This window comes from Carcharhinus amblyrhynchos, chromosome 12 (assembly GCF_965287045.1).
Source record: "Carcharhinus amblyrhynchos chromosome 12, sCarAmb.v2.hapA, whole genome shotgun sequence".
NCBI lineage: Eukaryota > Metazoa > Chordata > Chondrichthyes > Carcharhiniformes > Carcharhinidae > Carcharhinus > Carcharhinus amblyrhynchos.
This window is the reverse complement of record NC_137335.1, coordinates 5346429-5358818: the sequence shown is the minus strand read 5'-3', so window position 1 is coordinate 5358818 and position 12390 is coordinate 5346429. Positions and strand designations below refer to the sequence as shown.

General features: G+C 43.9%; 1 protein-coding gene across 2 annotated transcripts in view; it reads left to right on the top strand.

Moving 5' to 3' along the window:
• The window catches only part of macrod2 (mono-ADP ribosylhydrolase 2), an 855710-nt gene that overhangs the window by 182071 nt on the left and 661249 nt on the right, over positions 1-12390 (top strand). For both annotated transcript variants that reach the window (XM_080200007.1, XM_080200006.1), the window contains exon 5: positions 906-935. In XM_080200007.1, the coding sequence (XP_080056133.1) occupies positions 906-935 (30 nt within the window). The remainder of the gene's footprint in view (positions 1-905; positions 936-12390) is intronic.

Genomic DNA, 12390 nt, shown 5'->3' with positions numbered 1-12390 from the left:
CTCAATGGCCCACCTGCACCGGACGTCAGACTATTTTTAATGGAATTTACAGTCCCAGACCCGTTCACCTCTCCCCCCCCCCCCCTCGCCGGGAGTGTTTCACCTCAGCGTGGTTCACAATTGTTCCCCACTCGGTGGGGGGGGGGGAGCTGGCCACCCGATCCCACTGAAAGCGGGCCACTGATGTCCCCCAGGAGCTCTCCTGGATGATGGGGGGGTGCTGTGCCCTGGGCTTGGCAGTGTCAACCTGGCTGCCTGGCACTGCCCAGCGGGCATCAAGCTGTGACAAGGGTGTGGAACCTAATGGGGGCGGGGTGGAAGTGGGGAGGTGCTGCCACTCTGCACTCAGGCTTGGTGACAGACGGAGGGAGGCCAGCGATCACGGCTGGCCATCGAGGTGGGGGTGAGGGGGGGGCTTGCCAGGGGATTTGGGACTGTGGGGGGGGTGGGTATGATGGTGAGGGCTGCCAGTGGAGAATTGGGAGGATATTGGGAGATATGGACAGTTAGAGTGGAGAGGGGAATCAAGGCTGGCCCTGACAAGAAGGGGTGGGTGGTGGGTGAGGGGTGGGGTGGGTTGGACGTGTAGAGTGGGGGGTGTCGGAGGTGGCGAGTGGGGTGGGTTGGAGGTGGAGAGTGGGGGGGTGTGTCGGATGGGCAGCGATGGGAGATTCCTGTGCTGGATTGGCATTGAAAACGGTGCATGTGGATCGCATTGAAAATCTTATTGATTTTGAGTTGAAAAAATCCGGTTTAAAGTTGAGAGGTGCATCAGTGAGCACGGCCCCTGTATCCAGAATGATAACATTGACCCCCCACTGCAGCACTTCAGAACCATTTCTCACAATCGTTTGGCGAAGTCTAAGTCTTGGATGTTGATTTTGTTTTTTGTTCATCTCTTGCAGCAAACAAATCTCTGCTCGGAGGAGGTGGAGGTGAGTTTATGTTAATTCTGTTGAGTCTTTATTATAGTTTCTGTCAATGCTGTTTGCCCATCCATGCCTTCTTTGATTGTAACATGATAAATTCACGATAAATATTCTTCGGACTTGAAGTTGTTGAATTTTTAACCACTTTTTCCCCCGTTTAGAGTATTATGTGATGATATAATTGCCATGCTGCTGCTTTATCAGGTCCTTCAAGCATTGTAGGCAGTAGTTATGCTTTGAGCTAACTCATTTATCGTTAAGCTGTTACACATGTCGAATTCACTCACTGGCTCTTTACGATTGCATAATGCTTTAATCCAAAATCAATTTGTGATTGTGCATTGACTGTTTCGTTTGTAGAATTGTACATCTTCAGGATCCACATGTCTTTGTATCATTTGATTTTTTTATTTATAATTTATACAAAATTCTATGAAAAGAATCGTACTTTGTATGTTGGATCTATGTATTTGTCCTTTCATGGGCTACCAGTAGTGCTGGCAAGGCCAACATTTGTTGCCTATCTCTTAATTGCCTTTGAGAAGTTGGCGATGGTGATGCCTTCTTGGTTCCATCTGGGTCAGCTTTTCTGGAGAAGTTTTTGGTATCATCCAGTGGCTTGCTAGGCCACTTTCGTAGACTATTTAGAGTCAACCGTGTTCCTGTGGGCCTGGAGTCACATGTAGACCAAACCAGGTAAGGACGGCAGATTTCCTTCCCTAAAGGACATCAGTGGCCTGGATGGATTTTTATAACTCTTGATGATAGTTTCATTCTTAGTGTTACAGAGTTTAGCAGATTTATTAATAAAATTTCTGTTCTATTGGCTGCCGTTGTGTGGTATTTAAACCACGTCCCCAGATCATTAGCCTGACCCTCTGGATTACCAGTCTAGTGACGTTACCACGATGTCACTATCAGTTTGTAATTGTACGCTAGCTTATTCCTTATCTATCAATCATAGATAATTGTGTGAATCATAGGATCCCTACAGCATAGAAGGAGGCCATTCGGCCCATCGAGTCTGCACCGACCACAATCCCAGCCAGGCCCTATTCCCGTAACCCCACATAGTTACCCTGCTAATCCTCCGACACTAAGGGGCAATTTTAGCATGGCCAATCAATCTAACCCGCACATCTTTGCACGGTCGGAGGAAACCGGAGCACCCGGAGGAAATCCATGCAGATGTGAGGAGAATGTGTAATCTCCCACAAAGTCACCTGAGGCTGAATTGAACCTGGGTCCCTGGTGCTGTGAGGCGGCAGTTGTAGCCATTGCGCGCGAACGTAATTTAAGATAATACTTCCGAAAAATTGGAACCATTATTGCAATACGTGAAGTTGCAGAAAACGTAGTTGGTAAAAATGCACTTGCGGTGCACACAATAGGATAACCTTCTTGGAGCGCTTGACAGGGTAGATGCTGAAAGTCTGTTTCCCCTGGTGGGAGAGTCTGGATCAGCTGGCCATTGTCTCAGGAAAAGGGCTCAGTCGTTTTGGACTGAGATGTGGAGTAATTCCTTCACTGGGAGCCGTGGTCGGCCTTTGGAATTTTGAAAGCTATGGATACCCAATTGCTGAGTCTATCTCAGACTGAGAGCAATAGATTCTTGAACACAAGAGAATTATAGGATATAGGGATTGGGTGGAAATGTGGAATTGGTGTAGATGTTCATCCACAGTCATTTTGAGAAGTGGAAGAGGCTCAAGGAGTCAAATGGCCTATTCCTGTTCCTATCCCTTACTACTTATGTTCTTATAAAATGTGCGGCATACAATCAGGCTATTCAGCTCCATGATGTGGAGATGCCGGCATTGGACTGGAGTAAACACAGTAAGAAGTCTCACAACACTAGGTTAAAGTCCAACCAGTTTATTTGATAGTAAAAGCTTGTGGGTTTACTATCAAATAAACTGGTGTTGTGAGACCTCTTACTGTATTCAGCTCCAAGCCAGTGTTTGTACTCTCCATACACCTTCTCTCGCCCTTCTTCAACTGAACCCATCAACATGACCTTATAATCCATTCTCCTCCATTTGTTTTTTCAGCTTCCTCTTAAGTGCATCAAAGTTTACCACCTGAGCTTGTCTTTTGCGAATTTCACATTCTGCCCAAGTTCTGTACACCTTCTCTGGAAACCCTATCAAAAAAGATGCCTCAATATTGGAATCGTTGTTGGCCGGGGATTTTGGCTAACTGGATAGTCACTGTGAGCAACTATTGTGATTATAGTTTCTCTTACATTGGGCCTGATCAGCCACACAGAAATTGGCACTTAGCCAAACCTGCATTCACTGCAGTGTGATGGGAAAATCCCACAGGCACAAATAGTTGGAAAATTCCGGCCATTGTATGTAGAGTTTGTTATAAGATTGCCTTAACAGCATGTGACGTTATCTATATAACAGTAGCACAGGGTGGCATGGCGGCACAGTAGGGCAGCACAGTGGCACAGTGGTTAGGATTGCTGCCTCACAGTGCCAGGGACCCGGGTTCAATTCCCAGCTTGGGTCACTGTCTGTGTAGAGTTTGCACGTTCTCCCCTATGCGTGGGTTTCCTCTAGGTGCTCTGGTTTCCCTCCTCTGTCCAAAGATGTGAATGTGCAGGTTAGGTTGATTGGTCATGCTAAATTGCTCCGTAATATCAGGGGGACGAGCAGGATAAATATGTGGGGCCAAGGGGATAGGGGCTGGGAGGGATTATGGTCAGTGCAGTCTCGATGACCCAAATGGCCTACTTCTACACTGTTGGGATTCTATACATGTGTGTACATACAAAATACATATATATAATATGTAGGGTGTTACAAATATGAAGTTTAGTTTTTTGGACTGTCTCTTAAAATGGAGTTATGTGACCTTATCAGAATTCTATTCAACATGAATCATGGATGGTTGGTTGTAAAAGGTTTTACTGCTGGGAAGAAGGTGCAAGAAATTTACATATGTAAGCAATGACCAGTGTAGTTGTGCTGATGGCAGGTAGTCTGTACGTCTCCAAGTCCTGAGCAGGTATTAGGAATGCCATGTTTTGTAAATGGTTATATCGTAATTCAAGATAGAATGGAATTGAGGGTCTAGACAATAGATAAGTAGAATTTCTACCTAGATAAGAGGCTCACGTGATTCATGTTACCATGGAGATGGGCTTTGAGTGCGCCAGTGATATGTTATCGCTTAAATTAACTGATTTGATCTATTAAATATGAGCAGCTCAGCAAATGTAGTGTTACTATGTTAGTGGTTAGTCTTGTTTTACAATGTAGATTGGGTGGAATTTTACAGTCCCAACACTGTCAGAAAATGCAGCCAGCCATTTAAAATTCCATCGACATTGGCGGGACTGGAAATTTGCATTGGCAGGAGGGACCATAAAATTTCACTTATTGGGCAGATTCTCCCCTTCCCCTGTCCTGAGACATGCTTTGCAGCATTGGGACCTCCCAATGACTTTCATCAGGCAATTGAGGTGGGCCTGTTCGAACATGAAGTCCCTGATTAAGGGCCAAATTGATGAGCCAATCAGGGAGCCTCTTGCTTTGTACTTAACCAGGCGAGTCAGTTCCTCTGGCACTCCTAGTGTCGGCTGCTAACTGAAAGCACTCTGTATGCTGCTGTCAGACTTGTAATTAAAGAGATTTCGATGAAGGGACTCCAAGGACTTATTACACAGTCCCGCCACAGCCAGTGGGTTTTTTTGGCCATTGTTTTTACAGCATTGCTTATTGATTCCCTACAGTGCGGAAAGAAGCCATTCGGCCCATCGAGACTGCACAGCCAACAATCTCAACCAGGCCCTATCCCTGTAACCCCACATAGTTACCCTGCTAACGCCCCTGACACTTGGGGGGGCAATTTAGCATGGCCTAGTGACCTAACCCGCACATCTTTGGAGTGTGGGAGGAAACTGGAGCAACCTGGAGGCAGACAGGGGGAGAACACGCAGGCTCCGTACAGACAGTAAACTGAGGCCGAAATTGTAAATAGGATATCTAACAGCTCACTCTTAGATGTCTCCAGTGCATGGTTAACCAATCATCCGTTATATGTAAAAGTAGAATCCTGAGAGAAACAGACATTCTGACAAAAATTAATTGTTTTTCCTTAATGCAGGAAATTGCCAGTTGCCGCATATGTTTGCATGTAATTGCTTCAGTTTAGTATTTTGGTAAATTACTCGATTGTACCTGAAGTCGTTACACTAAATGAGGTGTGATCATTTCACATTATTGATCTCAAAATGATTTCAGTTTGCTGAATTTCTGTATGTCCTCCATTAAGCTTTAAATTAGAAAAAGGAATTGCAAAAAAATGGTTGGCAGAACTGTGCTAATATAATGTATAATTCAAGCATTCTTTGTTCATGTTCACGAACGACTGTCTTGAGGAAAAAAGTAGAATTATTGTGCATGGTGCCATTTACACAAGAGTGCTGTGATTGTCACACTACTCGTTACCCTGCACCACCTCATGAGACCCTTGTAATTGAAAAGATGCAGAGAAATGGAAAGTTGTACTGATATATGTGATGGAAATCAATGATCTACCTGCATTAACATTCTCCCCATCCGCCCCATCCCAAGCTTCTCAAATGCTGACAGAAGTAATAACAATTGACCTTGGATAGTACAGGCATCAGGTATCTAACTTGAGTTTTAAATTAAATCTTAATATATTCTGCAATGGATCTTTTTTCTAGGAATGGGGTTATCTGATTATTTACAAGGAAAACTAATCAAGGGGAAGGAATGGTTGCATTGTTGATGTCTTGCGCAACGTGTGTGTAGTATGCCAATGTGTGTGCTGTATGGATATGTGTGTGTGTGTGGTGTGCTGTATGGATATGTGTGTGTGTGTGGTGTGCATGTGTATATGTGTGTGTGGTGTGCTTGTGTACACATATGTGTTGTAGTATGCATGTGTGTGTAGTACATGTATGTGTGTGGTGTGCCTGTGTGTACGCATGCATGCTTGTGTGTGTGTGGTGTGCATGTGTGTGTGTGCATGCGTAAGTGCGTCTATATGTGTGTGAGAGTGTGTGTGTAAGAACTGAGAGCAGGAGTGGGCCATCTGGCCCCTCGAGCCTGCTCCGCCATTCAATAAGATCATGGCTGATCTTTTTGTGGACTCAGCTCCACTTACCCACCCGCCCACTATAACCCTTAATTCCTTTACTGTTCAAAAATGTATCTATCCTTGTCTTAAAAACATTCAGTGAGGCAGCCTCAACTGCTTCGCTGGGCAGGGAATTCCACAGATTCACAACTCTTTGTGTGAAGAAGTTCCTCCTCAACTCAGTCCTAAATCTGCTCCCCCTTATTTTGAGGCCATGCTCCCTAGTTCTAGTTTCATCTGCCAGTGGAAAGAGCCTCCCTGCTTCTATCTCATCTATTCCCTATATAATCTTATGTTCCCCTCAGAGTGTGTAAGAGTGTGTGAAAGTATGTGTGCGTTTGCGTAGCATGTGTGGTCACAGTAACTAATAAACCTCCATGTGCTGTTTGAAGACAGATATTGCCCGTTAATAATAAAAGGAAGCCACAAATCTGAGCTGTTGATTTGTTCTCAGTTACGTCGCTATATCAACTGAGGGCAAAACATGGACTTTACAAAACGTGAGATAAGTGGGTGGTGGAAGCCATTATGGGACAGGCAGATGTGTCAAAATCACACAACATTTGAATCAATGAGACAGTCTGTTGAAACTGAGAGTGTTTCTCTCCAATTCCATTGTAGCCATTTCAGGTTTTAGTTACATCAGTCAGGATTCCGACATCAACGCAAACAGCAGAGAAAACACCTTGGGCAAAGCTGACCTTCCCACTCACTAAGCAAACCCATCTTGGAAGTACTTAAAATTGTGCCGGCCATTCCCAAAAACTGCAGCTAATCTTCATGCAGTTGCTATCAACTTGCCACAAAGGTGGATGGAGATGTGGAGGGCATCTAGTATGAGGAAACGGCACCTTATCACTGACACTAACGCAGAAGACCACGGCTTCAGTCTTCCTCGGACAGAGTGAACAGCCTTCAACTGAATCCACAAGTAGAAGATGAAGAATGATCTAAAGTACGATTGTGGCCATGAGCCCTAGGTCATGGGTAACATCACAATAACCTGTCCATAAGATCTGTTGTGCAAGGCATCTCTTTCCTCCAACCAAAAGAGAAAATGCAGGAAAATCTCAGCAAGTCTGGCAGCATCTGTTGGGAGAGAAAAGAGCTGACATTTCAAGTCCTGATGACCCTTTGTCAAATCTCTTTCCTCCATTTCACCTCCCAGAAGGCCATCAGATCTCTCATCAAACTAGATATCCTCGTCTGAACGTTTCCCATCGGACAGAAGGAGTCCTACCAACCTGTAAAACTGTCACTCTTAGATGGATCAGGGAAGGAAACACTGAAATATCAAACTGCCACAATACCATATGGAAATGAGACTCCAAAACTAACGGCGCAGATGTGACAAGTGTGATATTGTGTTTGAAATTTTACATTGCTTGTTTATTTTGCTGTGTGCTGTGAGTGAATAGATTGGATTTCTCATACTCACGTCAGTGTGAGAGGCAACACAAAAATATACAGCAAAGTGTTCATGTTGGATGGAAGTCCTGGCAGGGCCTTTCCAGGTAAGGAATGGTATTCTAATACATAATAGGTTCTGCATTTACATAGAAACATAGAAAATAGGAGTCAGGGGAGGCCGTTTGATGCTTTGAGCCCGGTCCCCCGCCATTCAGTATGATCATAGCTGATCATTCAATTTAACAGCCTGTCCCTGCCTCGCCCCCAATATCCTTTGACCCCTTTAGCCCCAACAGCTATATCTAACTCCTTGAAAACATGCAATGTTTTGGCCTCAACTGCTTTCTGTGGTAATGAATTCCACAGGTTCACCACTCTCTGGGTGAAGAAATTTCTCCTCATCTCAGTTCTAAAAGATGTGTCCTCAGACTGTGACCCCTGGTTCTGGACTCCCCCACCATCAGGAGCAGCCTTCCTACATCTACCCTAGTCTAGTCCTGTTAAAACTTTATAAGTTTCTATGAGACCCCTCCTACTCATTGTTCTGAACTCCAGCGAATATAATCCTAACCGACTTGATCTCTCTCCTCATACGTCAGACCAGGTTTACCAGGAATCAGCCTGGTAAATTTGCCTTGCACTCTCTCCCTAGAGCAAGAACATCTTTCTTCAGATGAGGAGACCAAAACTGCACGCAATATTCCAGCGTGCCCTCACCAAGGCCCCTGTATAATTGCAACAAGACATTCCTGCTCTTATACGCATGTTACACAAACAGGAGTTCCCATTCCTATCTCAGGAATGGTTCACGTGTTTTGAGTTATCAACTTTCAGTGGGGGAAAGAGAAAATCCTCTAGTTGCTGCTTTTGATTTTTGATGTGCAATTAACTCAAAAAAATCACTAAAATGACAAAAGAATTTTTAAAATCGCACTTGGATCTTTCGTGCCCAACCAAGTGAGAGACATTGGCACCCATGAAGCAATGAATGCTAAAAGGCAACATCTAATTACCCATTAGAACTCGGCTGAGCTTTTCCTGCATAGCTCAAGTGTTGAATCCTCCTGTGGTACAGATGGACAAAATGACCAATCCTGGATCTCGGAAGACTTGGCATTGCAAACTAATCTGAAAATGGATTGTAGTAAACGCAAATACTTAGATGATTTATTGCATTAAAAAAGAGTTAAAGTTTATTCATTAGCGTCACAAGTAGGCTTATGTTAATGAAGTTACTGTGAAAATCCCCCAGTTGCCACACTCTGGTGCCTGTTTGGGTACACTGAGGGAGAATTTAGTACGACCAACGCACCTAACCTTTCAGACTGTGGGAGGAAATCAGAGCACCCGGAGGAAACCCACGCAGACACGGGAGAAGGTACAGACTCCGCACAGACAGTGACCCAAGCCGGCAATTGAACTTGGATTCCTGATGCTGTGAGACAGCCGTGCTAAAGCTGTGAATACTATAACCTACCATATTTTACCACAAGTTGGGAAGTCTTTCCACTGCACTGTAGTTTACAGAAATGTATCTTTGTCACATATGTATTTGTTTATAGTTGAAATGCACATTCTTCAGTAGTGTGTGTCCTATATTGGAGTGTCTGAAAAAATGACATTGGCAGTTGAGTAAGCTTAATGGGTGTGACCATGCAAAATTGACAAATAGCAAAAGACCAGTTGGTCCATCAAGACTGCTCCACACACAACAGCTGCAGTATTGTGAATAGCACCTCCCTCTGTTCCTGGAGCCATGTAATCTCCTGGGATAAGCTAATAAAAATGAACCCATGGCCACTAAAGGATAAGATACTCTGGGAAGTTATCCTCTTGCTCCTTCAACTGATTGCACCCAGTTCAGGAGTGGTTAGCACTGCTGTCTCACAGCACCGAGGACCCGGGTTCAATTCCAGCCTCAAGTCACTGTCTGTGCGGAGTTTGTACATTCTCTCTGTATCTGTGTGGGTTTCCTCCAGGCGTTCCGGTTTCCTCCCATAGTCCGAAGGACGTGCGAGTTAGGTTGATCGGCCGTGCTAAATCACCCCTTAGTGTCAGGGGGACTTGCAGGGTAAATATATGGGATTATGGGGATAGGGCTAGGGTGGGATTGTGGTCGGAGCGATTTGATGGGCCAAATGGCCACCTCCTGCACTATAGGGATTCTGTGGTCACGTTGACTCTGTGTCCGCTGATTTCCCACTTAGTTTCTGGGTGATGCACTGTCCTAATCAGGAACCTTGCTCTTTTCTTGCAGCTGATGCAGAGTCAGCAGCACCAATTGCACCAGCTGCTTACTCAATGCCCAAGAAGTGCCCAACGTTCAGTCTATTTCTGCTCCTCCCTGGAGGCCCCATCTGCTTGTTTGAGTGGATGAAACAGAAGCCAAGGCACTATATCAAAGCAGAGCAGCGCGTTTAATCTGGCATCCTGCCCAATATTTATCCCTCAATCAACTTGGCAAAAAAAAATCCAGATCACAGAATCTTTACAATGCAGAAGAGGCCATTTGGCCCATTTAGACTGCACCGACTCTCTGAAAGGCCATTCCACCAAGTCCCACTCCCCTGCCTTATCCCTGTAACCGTTCTTTCATTTCAGATAGCAATCCAATTCCTTTTTGAATATCTGCTTCCGCCACCCTTTCAAGAAGTTTGTTCCAGCCTCCAAAAACACTCTGGGTGAAAAATGTTTTCCTTGCATCATTTTGTACTCCTTTTGTCAATTATTTTGAATCTGTGCCCTAATACGCTCCTGGGTGGTCATGATCACACTTCTACTTTTGGGAGTTTACTGTGCGCAAATTGGCTGCTGTGTCACCTACATCACAGCAGTGGCTACCATTCAGAAGTATTCCATTGGTTGTAAAGTGCTTTGAGACCTCCGGAGGTTGTGCAAAGCACTATATAAATGCAAGCCTTTCTTTTTCAAATACCCATCTATTCAAATGCCAATAAAGCAAGCAAGTCTAATGGATCTATCTGCCCAAGTTTATCACTTTGTGATCATTGGATTGATCAGTTTACCTTGCAAATTAAGCTGGGTATTTGCTGCGTGCCATTGGTTGCCTGAAACTTGGAACCCTTACACATTTAAATCATTGGCATGAAAAACAAAACCTCATTTCCAGTTAAGGGGCATGAATGAAAAAGCTCCTTTTAAAAAAAAAAGTTGACTGCAATTATCCTGAGAGGGCTAGGTAAATGTAATCATCTTGAAGTGAGATATGTAATACTTCAAAAAAAATTTTAAAAAGCCTACCTCTTATAAAACCTTATTTTGGTCATGAGAAGGCAATGGACTTGTTGTATTATTCATAGAATCATAGAACCCTACAGTGCAGAAACCCTTCGGCCCATCGAGTCTGCACCGAACACAATCCCACCCAGGCCCTATCCCCATGTCCCTACATATTATACCCACTAATCCCTCTAACCTCCGCTACCCTGGATTATTGCTGGATTATTAATGCGGAAACTCCGCTAATGTTCTGGGGACCCGGGTTCGAATCCCGCCATGGCAGGTGGTGCAATTTGAATTCAATAAAATAAATATCTGGAATTAAGAATCTACTGATGACCATGAAACCATTGTCGGTTGAAAGAAAAACCCACCTGGTTCACTAATGTCCTTTAGGGAAGGAAATCTGCCAAGCTTACCTGCTCTGGCCTACATGTCACTCTATAGCTACAGCAGTATGGTTGACTCTCAACTGTCCTCCAAGAGCAACTAAAGATGGGCAAAATAAGCTGGTCAGTCAGCAACGCCCAGGTCCCACAAATGAATAAAGAAAAATTGGTCAATAGAAATTTCAGTTACTTAGGAGCAACTTGGTTGAATGGAATTTGTTTTCCCCCCAGAAAATGTTTTGAGTGATTTGTCAGAACGCGACAATAAAGTAATGCACTTTACACTGAGTTGTGATTGAGCTGTTGTGAGATTAACATTGATAGTCCTATTAGGTAGTCACCGATTGGTGTTACAGGGAAATGTGAAATGTAAGTGTACATTGCAGTCACTGTTGGAAAGCTTTGTAAAGCAGATTTCATTGAACTATATATTAAATTTATTCTTTGTAAAGTGCCAAGGGAGAAATCCTTCAGCAAAAGCCATCAGCCTTACATTATTGAAGTTCAAGGAATGGTGAATTGGTAAGATAAGTTAGTGAGCCTGAGGAGGAGCTTGGAAAGAGTTAAGACCTGAAATAATTTTTTTTGCAAAAATATTCATAAAATCTCTGAAAGAAATATTACAAAAACATTTCAAATTATTATAACAGTAAAGTGTAATGATATTCATATCTTCATGAGAACATTACACACATTTCAATATTTTCATTATAGAAAATACAATTCTTTTCAGACTATATACATTGATAATGTTGAAATCTGCAGTGCTCCTATAAAGTTACATATGGTTACAATTAAGTGTAAAAAGTTTATTTATTAGTGTCACAAATAGGCTGACATTAACACTTCAATGAGGTTACTGTGAAAATCTCTTAGTCACTACACTTTACGCCTGTTCGGGTACACTGAGGGAGAATTTACCGTGGTCAGTGCACCTAACCAGCACATCTTTCAGACTGTGGGAGGAAACTGGAGCAACCAGAGGAAATCCATGTAGATATGGGGAGAACATGCAGACTCCGCACAGACAGTCACCCAAGCCAGGAATCGAACCCAGGTCTCTGATACTGTGAGGCAGCAGTGCTAACCACTGTGCCATCCATGTTTGAATGGTTTTACATGGTTACTAACCCTTCAGTCTATGTTAGCTGAAAGGACTTACACAGTGGCCTTTCTTCATAGTGCCTTGACTACCCCAAGCTCAAGTGCATCCCTCAGCACATCGTCCTGGACCTTGGAGTGTGCCAGTCTGCAACACTCAGCCAAGGACAAATCTTTGCACTGGAAGATCGACAAGTTTTGGG